This window comes from Nuphar pumila, chromosome 2 (assembly GCF_984573655.1).
Source record: "Nuphar pumila chromosome 2, dmNupPumi1.hap1.1, whole genome shotgun sequence".
NCBI classification, from domain to species: Eukaryota; Viridiplantae; Streptophyta; class Magnoliopsida; order Nymphaeales; family Nymphaeaceae; genus Nuphar; species Nuphar pumila.
The window spans coordinates 97,479,119-97,500,939 of record NC_143250.1 but is presented as its reverse complement, the minus strand read 5'-3'; the positions used below and the strand labels follow the sequence as shown (position 1 = coordinate 97,500,939).

General features: G+C 35.8%; 1 protein-coding gene across 2 annotated transcripts; it reads left to right on the top strand.

The window, feature by feature from the left end:
• Positions 1-1,493: 1,493 nt before the first annotated feature.
• On the top strand, positions 1,494-21,401 carry LOC149846308 (large ribosomal subunit protein eL20z-like). 2 transcript variants are annotated; one of them, XM_089997939.1, is made up of 5 exons: positions 1,494-1,633; positions 3,928-4,006; positions 20,687-20,804; positions 20,954-21,071; positions 21,161-21,401. In XM_089997939.1, exons 2-5 carry the CDS (start codon positions 3,997-3,999, stop codon positions 21,212-21,214), a joined length of 300 nt encoding a protein of 99 aa, XP_089854065.1. In that variant the 5' UTR covers positions 1,494-1,633; positions 3,928-3,996; the 3' UTR covers positions 21,215-21,401. The 2 variants fall into 2 exon arrangements, with proteins under 2 accessions (XP_089854065.1, XP_089854064.1); XM_089997938.1 differs by having other exon boundaries at positions 20,687-20,810.
• The last annotated feature ends 420 nt before the right edge of the window (positions 21,402-21,821 follow it).

Genomic DNA, 21,821 nt, shown 5'->3' with positions numbered 1-21,821 from the left:
CGAACCAAACCCTATTGGGTTCGGGTATGGTGATAAATAAGAAGACCTGATTAAGACCTGGGTTCGGACCCGAAGGCCCAATTAATACATGGACCCGGATATAGTTTGTAAAATTTTATACCCAACCCAAGTTCTGATTATGACCCACAATTTTTCAATGTAAAAATGACAAAAAATATGGCTTTACCGGGTATGGTCCGGGTTTGGTTCATCTAGTTTTTATTGGGTTTGGGTATGGTTTTTCATATAGTGGACCCGATTAGACCAGGGTCTGAACTCGATACCAAACTCAAAAATTGGGTCCAAGTCTGGTTCCACCTAGGTCTGAACCAAATCTGATTGGTTGACACCCCTACTCATTTTTACATGTCCCAACTAGGGGTGTCAATGGGTCAGGTTTGGTTAAGACCTAGGTGGAACCGAACTTGGATCAATTTTTTTGGTATGGTATTGGGTCCGGACCTAGGTCTAATCGGGTCTATTATAAGAGAAACCCTACCCATACCCGATAAGAACTATATGAAGCAGACCCGAACCATACCTGATAAAATAATATTTTTTTATCATTTTTACATTGAAAATTTGTGGGTCTTAATTGAAACTTGGGTCGGGCTTGGGTCTGATATAAAATTTCACAAACTATACCCAGGTCCATGTATTAATCAAACCTTCGAGTCCATAATCAGGTCTTCTTATTTGTCACCGTACCCAGATCCTATAGGGTTTGGTCTCGGTAAACCTAGCCCATTGACACCCTTAGTCTCAACCATGGTAAAGTAACCGTACCCCCATGCACCAGCAAGATTGGAACCTGGGCTTTCAACTTGACACATGACCCCGCTGATCAAATAGAAAACCACAATGATGGTGTCAATGGGTCTGGTTTGACCTAGACCTGACCCATACCAAACCTTATAGGGTCAGGGTTCTCTAATAAATAAATAAGAAGGATCTATTAGAATCTGGGTCGGACCTAGAAGGTCTGATTAATATATGGAGCCAGTATGGTTTGCAAAACTTCATACCACACCTTGGCCCGACTGCAGTTTAAACTAAGATCCACATTTTTCAATGTAAAAAGATGAAAAGAAAAATATTTTATCTAGTCTGATTCTGGTTTGGTTCATGAAATCTTTATAGGATCCGGGTATGATTTCTCTTATGGTGGGTCAGATTGGACCCGGATCTGGACCTAATACTGCCATCTCAAATTAGGTTTGGGTCTGGTTCTACTTGAGTTCGAACCAAACCCTACCCGTTGACACCCCTAGGTAACATGTACACAATTTTTAACACTCAAAAAATCATTTAAAAAAAATGTAGATGTAATTGGTGAATAAGGGGTTCCTTGCCTTGTCCACGAGAGAATCGAATGCTTTCCCCTAAATAAAAAGGTGAACCGAGTCCCACCGTACCAATCAAGTTGCCTTCCCGTAGAACAAACCATATAATAGCGCGGATACGGAGCACACAGTATGAAGGGTCACCTCTCTTACAAAGTTGGCGGACGTTAACAGGGCCCTGACTTCCGAACGTAAAGTTGGGGCTTGGACATTTCGCCCGGCGTCGGAGACCCCCCTTCCGGCGAAGAGAGACTCTTCTTTATTCCTTCTTTCCACTACTACTCTATATGGTATTATTTTGCTTCCCTTTTCTTCACCACCGTCTTCCTCTTGTTCTAATATTCTTTTGTGTCTTTAGTGGGGAAGCGGAAATAACCATTAATTCCGCCGGAAAATCGATTTTCCTAGCGGAAAATGAGATGAATTTCTCTTGTTTCATTGATTCGGTGAAAGACGAAGCGGGGAAACTCCGATTTGTTTTGTGGGGAGTCGATTTTCTGGTGAAAATGGAAGTGGGTTTGTGTTATTTGGCTTTGTTTGGTTTAAGGGGAATGTCTTGCGATATGCGAACTACTTTTTTCTTTTTAATTGCATCGTATCGTTTGCTTTATGTGATTGCCTGTTTGTTAAGCATTCTTTCCAATTACTCCACTTTTTTGCATAAAAAAATACAAAAATGTGACCCACCAAAGTTCCAGTTGTCAGCCTGCCAATTTTAAACAGAGAAAGAAATTAAGGAACTCTTGTTTGTGAATTTGATTAAATTTTTTATAGAATTGTACTCCAAACTTGGCACAGTGTGGTTCCTTGCTCACTCTGGTAATATCTACGAAGAACCAATAATAGATGTGCCTGAGGAAAAGGTGGGCTATCTTTGTTTCTTTTCCATCCATTCATCATGTTGGTACTGTCTTATGTATGTAATTGAATTTTCATTTTGTTAAGGTTTTGTGAAAATAGTTTGTGGGTAGGCTTTGGAGTAATGTTATTTCCTGTTGATTTAAACAATAGAATATAGTCTAGAAGTTAAAATAAAGTGTTCTTCTGATTTCTGTGTGTATATCTTGATCCAGATTTGGTTTTGCTGTTCTTAGTGACGTTGGCTGTAGTTTGTTTTGTTTAAAATATTTTGGATTTAGGGCAGTGATGTTCAGTCGAGCATGTTTTTGGAGGATGTGGTTTATTTCAGAATCGTTGGTTGGGATTTGATGAAGGGGTTATTAGCATGTGATCGATATTGGAAACATTGTTTGAGCTTTGATGTGATTTTCTGATTTCTGAACTAGGATTTGTTGTTAAGGTGTCAAATTCAGTGTTGAGGTTTGAATTGAATTTGTATAAAAAAGCTAGATCAGTGATTCAGGTGCAGGTTCTAAAATTTTTAGCTCTGGCTTTTTTTGCTGCAAATACGGTCTAGAGATCAATTTAATTGAAGGGAATGCTGGTTTCTAATGTTTGAAAAGCAACAGAAATAAAAAGATCTCATGCAAGGCCGTTGTTGAATCATGATTGTGTCTGTTATCAAAGAATGGTATTTGTAGTGTAAAACTTTCCCTTGTCTTTTTTTAGTATATTTGATACAAACACTGCAATAGCTTTAAGAAGATTTCAGTTACTGAAATGATCTTAAGTATGTCTGTGTAGGTGTGGGATATAATTCCTGACATGGTTAAAATCACAGCTAGTGCTACTTGTGTCAGAGTATATTTGCGTATGAATCAATTCAGCTAAGTTATGACTTGAACACACTTTGTTGTCTTAGTTAAGACATGGAAGCTTGTTATCTAAAATAAGATGGAGTTACCTAAAATAAGATGGAGTTACGGATCCTTCTCATAGTATCTGTTTTATTTTCACTCCACCCCATCTCCCTCCTCTTCCTTTTCTTTTGCAGCTAGCAGAGTCCAAGTTTGTTTTGCTCTTGAAACTCTCCTTGGATCTACTCTGTGCACTGAATCGAGTTTAATATTGTTAACGGTACACTTTTGCTTGGGTGTTACATGTGATGGAAAGGGGACTCGACAATGCCAAATGTTGTGGGAATCGTGTGCTGTTACTTCTGCATCTTTATGTCCCCTCATTTCCTTTGTATGAAAAGGATATAGTTTATGTACTATCAGGTATTGCCTTTAGGAACAACGGCACTTGCATAGCTTATACCATTATAAGAGATTATTTAAATCAGAGCAATCAAGATCTACAAGTTGTATTTGTCTTTTCTTTGAAGAAAATAAATATGCTGATAATCTCGTATTTTTTTGTACAGATGTAGATGCATTATATCCCCACCCCTCTCTCTCATGCACATGAAGACACATGTTTCTCTCTTTTCTCGCTTTCTCCTTTAACTACTGTTTTCTTTTGATTGTGATGCATGCCATTTGTCAATAGCATCTATCTTGAAGATCTCCTTCTACTTGTATGTGATCATGCTATGTTGAGAAACATTTACACAGAGCAATCTGGACTATTTTCTAGATCTACATTGCCATCATCACTATTATGTTTTTATTGTTGTTGCTCTTGTCATTTTTATTGCTGCTATTGGATTTTGGTTTTGTCTAAATTATTTTATATTATGAAGCTGTAGGCTTGCGTGGAGCAAATGATTCTTGGTTCCTAACAGGGTGAATGTATTAAAGATTTTTATAAAATGGAGAGAGGTAAATTACAGCATTGTATGTCTAAAATTTTAGCATGCTTGTTCGTCATGGATGAACTTGAAGTGGTGCATCTTCATGAGTACAACTGCAAGATTTTGTTCAGTTAGGGTGAGATGATCAGTTTGATCAGTTTCGTTTCCAGCCTTCCAGGGAATACTGCAATTAATATTGTGATTGTGCAGGGTATCTAATTTTCCATGCTGTGGTTGAATTCAGCTATTTCTTAGTATATTAAACCATCATACTTGTTTCTTCCTAGAATTAGTTGTTTTTAATTGATACTTTTGCTTTTGGTGCTGCACTATCAGTAAGTTCTACATCATACTGGTTAACTTGGCCTAAGGCAGGTGCCTAGACTATCAGCTTTCTGTGATGCCCATTGGAGTGATATTGATTTTGTTTGTTACTTTATTCTTTATAGTGTTTGTAGGCATTGTCTTAATTGTTACTCTTAAAGCAATTAGTTTTCTGCTTCCAGCAGTGGCCATTGTTTCGAGTTATTGAACATACTCTGTGCAGTTAACTTGCCCATATGTACCTATCCTAAAATATCAGTTTTCTATGAAAACTGTTGTTACTTGGCCTCTTGAGTACCCTGACCCACATACCTGAGAAATAGTTTAGTCCTTTGTTTTTGGGAGTAGGATATGCTTGATATGAGTGGGCATGTACATTTTTTTTTTCCACTTGCAACAAGTATGTCTATATATTTTTACACTAGGGTCATTCCTGTCTTGTTGCCTTATTGTACATAATTTATTGTTCAGGTTATTTTGGACACAATCCCATTAGGAACTTTTATCTATGTGGATTTGCTGAGATTGACGTGGTGTGTTTTGAGACTTGGATTGGGATTCATTGAGTTAATGGCTTTGACTCACCCTAGCCTTGGACTGGTTTGACTTGAGTTTTGGTTGGACTTGTGACCTAGCTCTCAATGCACTTTGGCATCCATCAAGACTCACCTAGTCCTTCGAGACTCGAGCATGGACTTGGCCAGCTTGCCCGAGTCTTTCAAGGATTTAGTCAGTGCCCCTGTAAAATGTCCACTGATTTTACTTAACTATGCAAATTCTTGGGTTCAACTAAGTCAGCTTGGCTAATTTCACGTGACTTGTGTATATTTGAGGATATTTCTAAAGGATTCACTGGGTCAGTAGATGGCTTGGTTTTATGTCTTGACCTGGAACTTTCTTTGGATCATGAGTAGATTCTGAGTCTTTAGCGTGCAGTGTCATCCTTCCGAAATTCTCCTACTTGGTATCACTTTTGCATGTGTTTTTTTGGCGCTTGGTTACAAAGAATTATCTTAAATTTGCTTGTGGCATCCAAGCAGATTTTATGAATTTGATGTTGTTACCTTCTAAGACAATTCAGTCAAAGATCCAAAACAGGACTTCAGATTTCTTTGCTAATTTTTTGCCATGTATAAGAATATGTTCCACTTTGATATTTCAGCAAATCTAGTTTTGTTCATAAATACAAATTGTTGTTTGTAACAACATTACTTATATGGGTTGCTGTTGTTGCAATTCTCAAATCCTAAATGCCTCCAAGTTACAAAACCTCTACTATGAGGCCTGTAAGTTTTTCAAGTATTTAGGGCAACATGGTTTAAATTTCTTAGTTGTCTGGAAATTCCATTGTCAATTTTCTTTACAGTTCATCAACTACTGTTGTCAACTCTTTCTTCAACTCTTGCCACACCTCATTAACCTTTACTTCAAGTCTCTCTTTAGGTGATTGTAGGGTTCCATCCTTGTTTTCTGATTTATGTTTTATTCCCTCTTTTCCCTCTTGTTGATATTGAGTCCCTTATGTTACTCTACCAACTACGCCCCTTCTAGTATTTGAGGAGGTTCAAATATTTGATTCTTTCAACATCTTTTCTGCATGTTCCTTTGTTATTCCATGTCTTGGGAGACTTATTATGCATGCCATATTATCAACTAGGTTTTATCACAAGAAATTTACAAGCCTTGAATCCTGATAAAATCACAAGAAGTTCAAAGGCTTGCCTGTTAAAATTCTCAAGAGTTTTTCCTTGCCATGAAAAATCTCGAGAACAAGATTTGTGACTGTTCTTAAGTATAAGTTCTTTTCAGGATTTCTGTGAATCTACTTAGGGGTGGGCAATGTTAGAAGATAGTTGTTATATATATATATATATATATATATATATATATATATATATATATATATATATATATATATATAAGGGTATTTTGGTCTTTTGACCATTGTAACAGGTGTTGCCCTTAGGGGGACTTTTTTTGTCTTTTATTTTTTCCATTTAAATGTACATTGTTGTATTGTCAAGGGCACTTTTATCCCTTGACAATACAACAGTCATATAGCTGTTGGGAGCTCCCAACGGCTAGATTTCTAGCCGTTGGGGAGCTCCCAGCAGCTATTTCCTTTGGAGCTTCTCACTCCCTCTTGTATATAAATATAGGCATTGTGCATCTTGTAAATTAAATGCATTTTCTGTGCATTTTATGTGAATAAATATATTTTTTACATTGTGTGTTGGCTAAGCCCCTAAGTGGCTATTGTGCTTTGCCCTCTTTGAGGAGTTTGTATTGGCCTCTTATTTGAGGTGTGTGGAGAGCTCTTGGTTTCGTTACATGGTATCAAAGCTATTGCTATTTTGATCGTGGTAAAAGCGTGCTCATGTGGACTTGAGGTCGTGGATCGTATGATCGTGGACTCTATTAAAATATAAAGTCCATATATATATACATATATATATATATATAGAGAGAGAGATACATATACATATATATTATATATATGTATCTATATCTATATATTATATATATAATTTTTGTAATACCCGATAAGGGTAAAATTGTTTTTTTTTCTTTCTCTTTTTTATGCATATTCCACTTGGAATATGATTGTATTTTTTCTTTTCTTTTTGACCTTGGGGGGCTCACCATATAGACATTGGGCCCCTCCAACGTCTACATGGAGCCCCTCCAAGGCCTCCATTCATGTATTATAAATAGGGTTCCTCCCCTTTGTAATTCTCTAAGCTTTGAACCAAAGTTCTCTCACTTCTTAAATAAAGATCCATATTTTTTATGCCTTTGTGTATTTATGTTCTCTTGAATGTGTTGTGCCTTTGTGCACATTTGTTCCAAGTGTTCTTATCGTGCCTTTGTGCACGTGTTTCTCATTAAGAACTTAGTGTTCTTATGTATGTTGTCTCTTTGAAGACGTATATCACATGGGTGCGGGTGCGGGTGCGGGTGTGCGGCAATATATATATATATATATATAGAGAGAGAGAGAGAGAGAGAAGGGGGGTCCCCCGGCGCGGGTCCCGCTGCGCGGTCAGCGGGTTATAGGGGGCAGCCCCCCCCCCTCCCAAGAAATTTTTTTTCCGAAAATTCTATTGTAATCATTAAAATTAACACGATATGTTATACATCTCATGTTTTTTTCCCTCTCTGTTTTCCAAATATTGCATCATTCGTCGTTATGGAATAGAATATGCAAAACGAAAACCTCATTAAAACAAGAAATAGTTTAATTTTGAGTAAAAAATCTCGTTCTCAGTTCTTACTAATCAGGAATTTCTCGGAGACCGAAAAATATGTCAACAAAATTTGTTAAACTAGAGAATATATATAAAGTTTTAAGAAATAGAAAAACACATAAAACATAAAGAAATGGTATAATAAAACATAAAAAATAAAAGGCATCAAATAGCACAAAATAGTGGATGAAGTCACCACACTTCAAGCATCACTGATATTTTGAAAATATCAATTATATACTTTGAAAATGCCACATTAGAAATCATGATATTTTCAAGCCAAACACTCGCAACAAATTTTTTTAACTCGAGCTTCGAGGCACGAGCATGAAGTCGTACGTGAACTATCACACGTGTGAAGCCAGCTGGAAAGAGATCGATTGGATGTAGATGGGTCTTCAAAATTAAAACTAAAAGTGATGGCTCATTAGAACGCTATAAAGCCCGATTGGTAGCAAAATGATACGCTCAAGAATACGGTATAGACTATGAAGAAACTTTCGCACCCGTAGCTAGGATGACTAGTGTTAGGACTCTTATCGCCGTTGCGTCAGTTAAAAAATGGCCTATCTATCAACTAGATGTTAAGAATGCATTCCTAAATGGTGAATTAAATGAAGAGGTTTACATGGATCCTCCACCAGGAGTATGTATTGGTAAAAATAAAATTCTCAAACTTAAAAATGCATTATATGGTTTGAAACAAGCCCCAAAGGCTTGGCATGATAGATTTAGTAATGTAATGACAAGTTTGAATTTTCGTTCATGTTATACCGACACTGCTTTGTTTGTGAAAAGTGCAGGGTCTTCAGTAGTTATTCTACTACTTTATGTTGATGATATGATCATCACTGGAAGTGATGAGCAAGAAATTAATGATATTAAGAAAGTTTTAACAGAAAATTTTGACATGTCTGACCTTGGTTTCTTAAGATACTTTTTAGGAATTGAAGTGACGTACTCTCCTCGAGGGTACATTCTCTCTCAGATGAAACTTGATGCTGACATTTGTTCCAAGTCAGGTATCTCCGATGATAAGAAGACAGAAACCCCTGAAGTCATCAATGCAAAGTTAAGATTGAAAGATGGAACACCTCTCGAGGATCCTACTCCCTACCGTCAACTTGTTGGGTCTCTAACCTACTTATCCATCACTCGGCCAAACATTGCTCATGTCGTCCACTCTGTCAGTCAATTTCAACATGCACCTACAACCGTGTACATGAGTGCAGTCTTAAGGATTGTCAGATACATTAAAAACACCATAACTAAGGGAGTTTTTCTTTTCTCCTCTTCATCACTTAATTTAATTGCTTATACTGATGCTTATTGGGGAGGAAATCCCAATGACAGAGTCTCAATTACGGGTTTTTGTGTTTTCTTAGGTGACTCTATGATTTCTTGGAGATGCAAGAAGCAACACAAAGTATCATTGTCCTCAACGGAAACGGAATATCGTGCTATGACCACTACAACTATGGAACTTGTATGGCTAAGAAGTCTCCTCAGTGATATGGGCATTGTCATCTCTACTCCTTCGAAGATGTGTTGTGACAACAAAAGCGCAATTTATATTGCAAGCAATCACACCTTCCATGAGCGTACTAAGCACATCAAGATGGATTGTCATTACGTACGTGATGAATACCTAAGAAGAACCATAGCACTACCTTACGTCACATCCGAGTACCAGTTGACGGACTTCTTCACTAAAGCCCTTGTTGCTCCTCGTTTTTTGTTTCTCCTTAACAAGCTTTCAGTTATATCCCCGTAAAGCTTGAGGGAGGGTGTTAAAATACATGTAATCTATATATATATATGTTTATATATATATATATTGTCTAATATACCCAATAGGGGTATTTTAGTCATTTCACAAGTACCCGATAGGGGTACTTGATATTTTCCCCTTTTTTGTATTTATTTTGCACATTCTTTTTTTTTCTTTTTTTTTTTACCCACATAAGGGGCCCCACCATTGAGTCGATGGGGCCCCCAACGGTCACATTTGTGACCGTTGGGGGCTCCCAACGACTCCATGGGGAGCCCCCTTTGTGGCACTTATTTTTAGGCCATAAGGCCACCCCTCTCTCCCTTTCCTTTTGTATATATAGGGGTGCCCCCCTCTTGTATTATTTACTCTTGAGAGCTCTCTCTCTTTTCAATAAGAGATTTATATTTTTATATTGTGTTGTCTCTTTGTGGATTTGGGTGTTATCCCTTTTGTTTGTCCATTGGTGGATGTTGCTAAGTGCTTATCGCACTCTTTGTTTTTTTGTATATCTCATTACACTATGTTCCCCTAGATTCAATTTTCTTCTTGTCAAACTTTCGGTCATCACACCGCAAGTTTGCGAGGGGATGTTAAAATATAAAGTTCATATATATATCTATACATATATATAGATACATATACATATTATATATATATGTACATGTATCTCTCTCTATATATTATATATATAATTTTTATAGTACCTGAATGTGACCGTTGGAGGGGCCCAACGTCTATATCGAGCCCCTCCAAGGCCTCCATTCATGTATTATAAATAGGGGTCCTCTCCTTTGTAATTCTCTAAGCTTTAAGCCAAAGCTCTCTTCTTGAATAAAAATCCATATTTTTTATGCCTTTGTGCATTTGTGTTATCTTGAATGTGTTGTGCCTTTGTGCACATTTGTTCCAAGTGTTCTTATCGTGCCTTTGTACACGTGTTTCTCATTAAGAACTTAGTGTTCTTATGCATGTTGTCTCTTTGAAGACATTTTCATAGACTCATGGTGCCCAAAAAAAATCCGCCTTCATTCCCTTCTTCTTCCTCTTTATCTTTCTATCTCTCTTCTTGTTCCTATGAAAGATGAACTAGAAATGATCACCACCATACTCGTGAGGCTCAATGACAAACTATGTGATGTGGGCATCCATAGTGAAGCACAAAATTTGGGAAGAGGGCCTATGGGGCTTGGTGGATGGATCCGAGAAGGAACCAAAGCTCGTACTCACCATGAATGAAAACGGCAAAGAAATTGCACTTCAAAGAGATGAGATGAATAAGTCATTGCCAACTATGAAAAGAGGTGAAAGATGGCTTATTCCAAAATCATGGGATGACTTATCAATAGTGTTGAAATAAAAAAATGTTCTAGCTTAGCAAAGTTTGAATTTGCTAGTGATGCTTTGAAATATCTCCAAGATATGTATTTTTTAAGAGATGTAGCTCATATATGTAATCTCTAAAAGAAAGAAAGAAAGAATCACGACCCAAGGAGATATGAGCATAAGAGAATATTACAATGCTCTATCGCTCCTTTTGGATGAATTGACTCTCTTGGAGCCTAAGTGACATTGTTCACTTGATATTGAACTTCGAAAAAAGCAAATCAACTCGGAGCATTTTTATCATTTCAAAAAGGGGCTTAGGCCCGAAGTTAAAGTAACCAAATCAGCTCATCTTCGTAGAGGAAGAGTTCCTTTCATAGTAGAAACTTTAGAAGAACTAACTATGGAAGAAAATAGGTTGAAGAAAACGTCCTCTACTAGCAATGAGGAATCGGTACTTGCTATGTCAAGACCCAAAAATCATACAAAAGCATATAGGTCTCTTCACTTTGGAAGAGGCCAAAATGACTATGAAAAGAGCTCAAGTGATTATGAGAAGTGCTCAAATGACAATGAAAGAAACTCTAGTGACTATGAGTACAAGAGAAGTGGTAAGATAATATGCCACTTTTGCAAAGAACTGGGTCACATCAAGTCATTTTGTCCAAAAAGGAGAAATAAAAAGGTGGCCTCTGTGGGATCATCAAGCGAAAAGAGTGACATAGATGAAGGTTCCAAGAGTGTCTCCTTTGCCCAACTCATAGAAATCCTTTAACTACTAATCAAAGGTCAATCTTCTTCTATCTTCAGTGCGGTCGTATCAACATGCGTGGACCCCCGATAAGAACTCTTAGATTCTTGATTCTAGTGCCTCTTTCTACATGACTCCAAATGAGTCCATACTATCCAAATATTTGATTAACTCAAATGATTCTTATATTTCAATCGCCGATGGAACATCTTTGAAAATTAAAAGTTTGGGTACTCTTGAAATTTTTTATAAAAATAATCAAAATTTTTGTCCCAAACATTAGAGTAGTACCCAAACTTAACCTAAGCTTTTTATCTGTTTCTCAAATTACCGACCATGGGTGTGAGGTCACCTTTTCATCTAATCATTGCTTAGTACAGGATCTCCGGTCCAAGAAGCTGATTGGGTGAGGCTATAGAAGAGGAGACCTCTATTACATGGACAACTTGGAACTATCAAATCAAAATTTTTGTAGTTTTGTTGAAAATAAAAGTATTGAACGTTGTCTAAAGCGATTGGGACATCCAAGTATGTCAAAAATGTATTTTTTTTCTTTTCTTGAAAATTGTAATGGAAAAGAGTTGACTTGTGAAGATTGCATACTGAAAAAATGAAATATCTACATTTTGGAAATAGCCAATTTGTATCTAAAAAACCTTTTGAGTTAATGCATTCGGATGTACGAGGACCAACACTGGTTATGTCCAAATGAGGAGTTTCTCATTATGTAATTTTTTTGATGACTATTATGTAACTTTTTTGGATAACTATAATAGGCACACATGCATCTACTTTCTTAAACTTAAATATGAAATATTTGAATGTTTTTAAAAATTTCATAGTTATGTTAAAATAAATTCAAAACATCTATTAAAATATTTAGATCCAGTTCCAAAGAAGAATTTTTATCAAAAGATTTTAAAAGCTTTCTTGATTAACAAAGAATTAGTCATAAAAAATCTTGCCCTTACATACCACAACAAAATGGGTTGGCTGAAAGAAAGCATCGGTACATTATTGAAACCACTAAGACTCTTCTAATATCAAAAAATATTTCAAAAAGGTTTTGGGCCGAAACCACCGTTACGGCGGTTTACTTAATCAATAGAATGCCTTCCACTATTATTGAAAATACTTTTTTTGTATTGAAAAGCTATTTAAAAATTTTCCCGATTATTCAAGATTAAGAATCTTTGGGTGTAAATGTTTTGTTCTTTCTAACAAAAATGATAAACTTTCCGCTAAAGCCATTCCTTGTGTTTTCCTATGTTATGCTGAAAACCAAAAAGGATTTAGGTGTTATGATATTGAAAAAGACAAGCTGAAAATTAATACAGTGCTCAATCGAGAAAAAAGTAAAAATATGAAAAATTGAAAAAAAGATAATGAAATAATAAAGCGCTTATTGAAAATTCATTGCTTAGAAATAATTATGAAAAACTGTGCAGAAAACATATAAGTGAGGATAAGTGAGCAATAACATGAGTATACTTGATTTTCTGAGGATAAAGTATAGATAATTGTAATTTTTAGAAAAGAAAAAAGTTTTTCTTCTGTGGCAGCATGTGAAAACTCTAAATATGTTGTGAAAATGTAATTGTATGAAATGTTTGTTTAGACGAATTTCTTAATTGCCTAATACTTTTTGAAAAAGAAATTATATATATATATATATATATATATATATATATATATATATATATATATATGACATAAATGTTTGTGGGTAGCATCACTACAAACCCTCACGAGACCTTACTCGTCCACTGGGGTAACCTAGGGGATTAAAGGGTTTGTTGCATATGTTAAATGCAACCGTGATTCCTACGAAAGTGAGCTAGGTTATTGATTTGCATGCTTGTTTTGCTTTTGTTAAGGATCAGTTTGCTCGAGGACTAGCAAACGATAAGCATGGGAGAATTTGATCATGCATAATATATACATTCTATATGCATGATTATATGTGAAATGAGTATTAATAACCCTTGTTTAATCGAGATTTGGCATGATCCTGTAGGTCATGTTTTAATTTCAAAAAGAGAAAAAAAACAAATAAGTTGAACCCACTTGAGTGTTTTAGCAAAATTTAGTTTTTACTAACAACTTTTTTTAGAAATAGTTTTGAAAATGGAGGCTATTTGAATTTATTGAAAATTTGAAGAGTGTTTTAGAAAATTTCTTAAATCACCTCCAAAACCTAATTCAGCCTATAAATAATAGAAATTAGAAGAGGGAGGGAGTCTTTTCCCTCTTGGAATTCATGCCCCTTCCCCTCTAATCCTCTCTCTCTCTCTCCTCCAGCTAGTTCCCTCTCTCTCCTTTCTTTTTCCCTCCTCTTCTTCCTTTCTTCCCCTTCTCCTCGTCGGCCTCTTCTTCTCTCGTCGGAGGGTAGCGTGACACATGCAATCATTGAGGAAGATCGCTCTGTTCTCCCCACTCTATCGGAGGTGACCCTAGGTACGCCTTTTCTCCCCTTTCGCTTTAAGTTCTTGTTTCACATAGTTGCTGCATAGGTTAGATTCATTTTTTTAGATTATTTTCTGCACAATAGTTAATTGCTTTTACTTGTTAAAAAAATACCATATATATATATATATATATATATATATATATATATATATATATTTCTGTTTTTTTTTGTCTATCTGATCTGCTGATTAGATCAGATCAGTTGTGTACTTGCTGCACACAGCCTACTCGATTAGCAGGCACGCTGATCAGCCTGCTAGCGCATACTGATCTGCGAAACAATTTTTTTCGTCTGGTCTGATTTGTTGAGCTGCAAAGGATCCAATCTGGGATTAAGCCCGACCTGATCATCAATTTTTCCTAGACCAAATCAGGTCAGCTAAATCCGATCATTTTTATCAGATCTACCAGCAACGACAGATTTGATCAGTTTGGTGTTGTCTAGACCCAACAGCCTTCTAGCCGACTCCAGTGTACCAGCAAAACAAGCCTGATCTGCAATCAACAACAGAGCAGACTCAGTCTGCAATCTTTTTAACATAAAAATAAGCTGATATGCAAGTTGGTTAGCCCAGTGCAGATCAGCCTATTAGGCCAACATACTGCTATCTAAAAAATATATATTTTTTTTAACAAGTCCGATCTGATAGGCCAGCCTAAAGTGGAAAATTAGATTGCTGGTCTGACATGCCGAACCTATGTGACAGCGTACTGATCTGTTTGATCAGATTTGTCTACTCGATTAGCAGGTCTGTCAAGATAGCCCGCTTGTGGACTGACTATGTGCTGACTGGTTTCAAACAAGGCTCGATTAAAGTAGACTACATGTTGTAGTTTAGCTAATATTCTGTTTCGTTAGTATAGTGATAGATTAGTAAAGTAAATTTGTTTTCTTAGGCATTAGTTTAGTATAGTTAGTTTTCAGTTTGGCTACATCTTGAAGGATAAATTGAAAATATGTGTTGGAAATTATATTCTAGCAAACTGTGAGCTGAACCAATTTGTTTTGTCTAGATTTTCCTTTTCTTTAAAATTAGATATATTTGGATTTGTGGTTTGTGGGTTTAATTATTGTTTTCTTGCAACTAACTTCAACTAAATTCGATAGTCTAGGGTGTCATTTGTTTTGTGGTTGTGTTTTGCAGGTGGGTTCATGATTGGTGATGAAAGCGTGATAGCGAGGGTCGTGCCTGTGCGAACGAGAAAGGCTAGATCGCGAGGAAAAGAGCCTTGCAAATTTTTGTTTTTCTTTATTTTTAAATTTTTTTAGGGCCACTGGCCAATTTAATTCATTGGGGTTGAAATAACTTCTATTTTTGCTCAAACTTTTGTAATAGGGTAGAATGATTTACTTGCATTTAATTTAAGGCAATAATGTTTGTTATTGTGTGGAGTACGAAAGCTTTAAACATGTTATCTGTGTTCGACCCAGACTTCACTACTAGTGTGAACCAGTAATTTAAGATTTAATACACGGTTTACGCAAACAATTTTTAATGAAAAATCTCTTTTAAAAATACTTTCAAGAAAAGTTGCATTACTTACTCTCCCTGAGGGTATTTTTTGTCTCTGACTAAGTATGAAGCTGAGATAGTTGAAAGGTCAGACCTTAAGGATAAAAAGAGGGTGGACACACCAGAGGTCATCAATGTGAAAATGAGGATAGATGATGGAAAACCTTTGAAAGATCCCACTTCATATCGCCAAATGATTGGTGTCTTGTCTTACATTTTCATTACTCGTCCTGATATTGCTCATGCTATTAATACTGTTAGTTAATTCCAACATTTTCCTACTATAGTACATATGAGTATTGTAATGACAATAGTTAGATATGTTAAAAATATTATTAATCGTGGTTTATTTTTGTCATCCTCGTCCACATTAGATGTTATTGCATATACCGACTATGATTGGTAAGAAGATATAAATGATTGTCGCTCAACCATTGTTTTTTATATTTTTGTAGGTGATTTTTTGATATCTTGGAGATGCAAGAAACAACAGAAGGTATCTCTGTCTTCCACATAAGCCGAATATCGTGTCATGGCTACTACGAATTCTGAATTGGTGTGGTTGTAATAGTTACTTGAAGATTTGGGGGTTTTCCTATATGTGCCCTCAAAGTTATGCTGTGATAACAAAAAACATCGTCTATATCGCAAGCAATCATACATTTCATGAGCGAACAAAGCATATCGAAATAGATTGTCATTATGTCTGTAAAGAGTTCCTCACGAAGATCATTACTTTACCATATGTGTCATCTGAGTATCAACTAGTGGACTTCTTCACTAAGGCTCTCCCATCTCTCGGATTTCACTTTTTTCTTGGCAAGCTCTCGATTGTCATTGTGTGAGTTTGAATGGGGGGTGTTGGAAGATAGTTGTTATATATATACATGTATATACATTTGTATGTCCAAGGGTGTTTTTGTCTTTTGAGCATTGTAACAGGTGTCGCTCCTTAAGGGGACATTTTGTGTCTTTTATTTTTTTATTTAAATGTATATTGTTGTATTGTCAAGGGCACTTTTGTCCCTTAACAATACAATAATCATATAGCTGTTGGGAGCTCCCAACGGCTTTGGAGCTTCTCACTCCCTCTTGCCTATAAATAGAGGCATTGTGCCTCTTGTAAAGGAATGCATTTTCTGTGCATTTTATGTGAATAAATATATATTTTTACATTGTGTCTTGGCTAAGCCCGTAAGTGGCTATTGTGTTTTGCCCTCTTTGACGAGTTTGTATTGGCCTCTTGTTTGAGGTGCATAGAGACATCTTGGTTTCGTTACAAGCAACGGGCTGGACTGGCCCGCTAATGAAACAGGCGGTTGACCAGGCCGGCCCGATCAATGGCCCAACCCACCAACGACGGGTCGGGCCAAAAGTCTAGTTTGAGTCTGCCCAAGGCCCGCCCATTAGGCTCGTGGGCCAGGTCAGGCTGGGCGTATTATATTATATATTATATATAATATATATTATTTTAATGCTCACAAAATTTTAACCTTAATTATTATTCAAATATTGAAATTTTGATACCAATTTTTTTTATAAGTATAAGTAAATCCGATCATATAATGCGGAAACGATTTTAAAAAACGGTTATGGCGGTGTTACACTAAAGATAACAATCAAATCAAAATGTACAAGATATACACATTTCAAACTACGTACAATATAAGACTGAAATATGAATATTTTTAATTTTATTTCAAATCAAGGTATAAAAATAATAATTCAGTCTCTACATGATCAAATTTTTAAAACGAAAAGATCATGTCTACCAAGATTGCAAGGTAAAAGTGAACCCTCGAGGATGCAGCTCAACCAGTCCTTCACTCAAATTACTCATCATACTTTACCTGCATTATCTGTCCCCCATAAAATGGGGTCAGATTCGCTAAAGTCTGATAAAGCAACTCAAACTCAAACCTAAAGAAAACATATCAAGCATTTAAAGGTAAAGACATGATATATTATTCATCAAGTGGTAGACAATGAAACAACGTTCTATGAGTCATTCATTTCAAGTATTCAAATATAAAACATTTAAAAACATTTCATCACTTAATATTCTATTCAACCTTAACTCATATATACATTCAAGTCATAAAAGTCGTCGCATATATATATAAGACATTCAGATCATTGCATCATTTTCATGTGTATTCATAATTCTTATAAACAATAAGTCAAATCACATTTGAGCATTTCAGCATGAAATATATACACATACCTTTTAAGTAATTTAACTAGATATTCATAATACACATCAATCATGAGACATAGGTGTGATATATTCACTTAAACAATCATAATGCAATGAAATTATGTAGGTGTGATGTATCATTCACCTAATAAGTCAAACCTAGTCATTTGTAGGCGTGATGTGTCATTCAGCTATACGCTAACATAAGCATCACAATCGTAACCTCATATCAAGATCTAAAACCAATAAGGATCTGATTTTCACATTTGAGTTCAGTATATAATCATGCTATAACAGAAAAGTCAAATCTATAAATTCATAATTGGTTATCTCAATCAACTCAGAAGATTATCACATTATTGCTCTAGCTGGATTACTTGACCTAGTCATGCACACACTCACAGAGAATCCTTTGAGAATAATTCTTCAACAGGTACCATATCTAGTGAAAACTATTGTGATACATGCATCAATACAATTGACCACTTTCAGGGTCGATAGCCACCAACACGGGCACAAGCATGTATACAATCAATATACATCATATCATACATCACTTGATATGACACTCAAATCATAAAATCACACATTTAACCAATAAGGTTGTATAAGCCATAGTTCACTATTAAACTTAAACATTTATCGCATGTATTCGTAATTTCATATCACATGACATTTAAATCATATCATATAGAAGTATATTATCCTATACATCATATCATCGCCACAAAAAATATTGTATTTCATAAATTGAACCTCAAAGCATGCGTAAACAAAACATGAGTTCTATACATGCATACGTGAACATGCACATTTAATAATACGAAGCAACTAAACCTCAACATACGTAACTTCTACGTAGTTCGAGTTATGCACACAAGATTCAAGTCATATATGCATTGTTTCACCGCATGAATCAATATACAAAGCAAGCATTTCATGCATAATGTGTCTCACATAGTGTATATATATATATATATATATATATATATATATATATATATAGCATTCACACAAATCATGGTTCGTTCATGAGAGTACGGGACATATCAGTCCATGCATGGTATTTGCATAATCTTATCATGAACATGATTTTATCGCTCATGCTTTCGTGCATGATTACACAATTATTATTTCATACTAGGATTGAATATGGTCATATCAAATACATCAATTTCTGCAACATTTATTCACACAAATGCATGCTCAAATATGTACCTACAACAATCACACTTCATATTTCGCTATCTAAAATCATGACAAGCATGATCTCTGAACTACGATAAGAAAATCACTTTTATTCTCGTACATTCAAATCATGCTCAGCATGATCTTCGAACTACAATTACGACAGTCTTAGATATCCATAACTAAGTGGTATGTGTGAGTAGAAAAGTGTTTGCATACAATAAAAATAAATTTATTGGGTGATGCATTTGCACTACGTACTTACTACGAGCATTTACCCGATTTGCATTTCGTATTGCATTGCATTAAATGTACATTGGCTTATAGTGGTTTTGATACTTAGCATAAGTATCACATTTTTATTATATCCTGCACTCAAATCAGTTAAATATATAGGCAACAATAACATCCTTAGATATCTACAACTATGTGCCTCGTGTGCGCATAACTTGTATTTGCAATTCAGTGAAGTATTTAACACAACATCATCCTTACGCAATTAGTGCCTAAACATGCTCTCCACAAGTTCAGTTAAAGAAACTTACTTTAATAATGTGAAGAACAACAAATCGAAACCCAAAAGACCGAAGGGTTTCGAAATTCGCAAAGACCGCTCAAGTAACGATGCACCAAACACTCGGTGTGCGGTCAAAAATGCCAAAAGCTCTAAAAATATGAAATCCCCAAAAATCCAGAAAGATAGGGTGAACCACCAATAAATATTAACTGTTGAAAAAAAAACGCTGCATATATCAACATCTCCATCTCACCAACTTTGGTTATTATAAAACATAGATTAAATATTTTAAATAGTATTTTTGATTAAAATGACCAAAATACTTAAAAAATGGGATTTTTAACTTGTTAAATTCATCTATTAAATTCCAAAATTCAATGATATCACACCAGTATTTTACAAAACTCTTAAAACATGTTTTTGATCAGAAGTAATATAATTGATTGTTAAATATCTGAAATAGTTTTAAAAATATCAATTTTACCCTTGTGAGTCAGAAATGAGTAATTGAGCATTTAAAAACACATAAATAAGATTTAAATGATAGAAATACATTTCTAACTCGAAGATAAAGATGAATTATTTATTTATTAATAATATCCAAAATTTACAAGTTTTACAATTATATTCTACGTGGCTGGTGGCCTGGGCCAATGCCCCGGCCCCAAAGCTACTACTATGTCAGTGCTGGAACTTACATTGCCATTCTATACTCTGTAATTAGGCTTTAGCTGTGGCCTACAATTTCAGTATTCATAACTATTTGTAAATTCTTTGAAAATGCCACAAAAATCTGTACCAAGAATGTTGAGTCACAAATTACATTTATTCCTCTGTTTGCATTTGTGATTGGAAAATGTTAAAGGGAACAGAGTCTTAAGCATTTTTACTGGAAAAACAGCCTCAAGGTGATTATGAGGCTAAGAATGCATGAATTTGATGCAGATCTGCATTTATGTGCATCCTCTGGATGTAAGATGTTGATAGACCGTGAGGTCAAACCTATTCTTTCCTTGTGCACTAAAGAACAATTTTATGTAGCTTGAGTTAAACTGAGGGTCACAAAACCATGCTTAGTGCTGTTTGAGAGCTGCTTTAGTTTAGTTGCTGAGCCTGTAACTATGCTTGTGAGCCTGTTCTCTGGACGTGAACAAGCTGGTTGGCAACCGGCTAGCCTATTCATCGTCCAACTTCTAGCATTTGGCCATGTTGGTTGTATTCCCTTGATAACATCTACACTCGTGTGTATGTGTGTAGTGTCTCCATGAGAGAGAGAGAGAGAGAGAGCAACCCAGTATTCTGGTTTGATTGTATTAAAAGGATCCATGCCCAATGCACTGATGACTCTCACTGATATTGTACTCTTATACATGTTGACTTCAGTGACTTGGTGTTAAATGCAGGGCGAACGGTGGACCTGAAGGACAGTGAGGGAGGGTATTCTCTGATCAACGGTGCAGAAGACTTGCAAATAGGGCTATATGACAAGCCCCTTCCTTGTTTTGGATGTGGAATAGGATGGTTCTCTCTCTCTCTCTCTCTCTCTCTCTCTCTCTCTCTCTCTCTCTATATATATATATATATATATATATATATATATATATATATATATATATATATATATATATATATATATGAAACTAGAATTGACGGTCCCTGTTATTTCCCAGGTTTCTGCTTGGATTTGCATGCCCCTTGATGTGGTACTATGCAACCATCCTTTATTTTGGTAATTACTACCACAAGGACCCCAGGGAACGTTCTGGACTTGCAGCTTGTGCAATCGCTGTAATCTCTCTCTCTCTCTCAACTCTTTAGCCACTTCATGCATATCATTGGAATTGTGTTTATTATGTGTATACCTGTGACTTCTGCAGGCTCTGGTATGCACGGTGGCACTTTTCATCACTATGGTTGCCCTATTGGTATAGTTGACAATAGCATTTTGCTTAGTCGGTCAAGTTGGTCAGAATCAGTTGAACACTCCATACATGTGAAAGTGAACATGGAGATGCTGGATGGGTTGAGGGGTGATAGCCTGTATCTTGTATATTAACAAGGTTGTATTTTGCTGACATGGGCTCTGTTCAATGTTCTGATCTCTCTCTCTCTCTCTCTCTCTCTCTCTCTCTCTAAATGGTTTGATTAGTGGCCTCCCCTATCACCGTGGTGGTTACCCTTGTGGTCAGCGGAGTCCTGTCAAGCTGAAGGCCCAGGATCGAATCCCACTGGTGCATGGGGCCTGCCGTTGCTTTATCACGGTTGGGGCAGGTAAGCCTGGGTGGTCGTGTCGGCCTCGCCTCCAGCCTGCATTCCCTTTGACAAAACAGAAATGAATGAAGATTAACCACCATATTCAGACAGATATCGACAAATTATTGAGTCGAACATGATTTTATCACAAAATTTACAAAAGACGAAAATCACAATGAAATTGCAAGGGTTTCAAATTTTTACCTGGTTTAAAATATATTGTAATATCTTTTTTGCTATTAAATTAAAAGTTATTGTATTTTTTTGTTTTGTATTTTTATATGT

Excerpts from the sequence above, each read along its gene's own strand:
- LOC149846308 (XM_089997938.1), top strand. Across the intron at positions 20,811-20,953 it reads TGTGGAATAGGATGGTTCTC|GTTTCTGCTTGGATTTGCAT; the intron begins TCTCTCTCTCTC and ends GTTATTTCCCAG. Across the intron at positions 21,072-21,160 it reads TTGCAGCTTGTGCAATCGCT|GCTCTGGTATGCACGGTGGC; the intron begins GTAATCTCTCTC and ends TGACTTCTGCAG.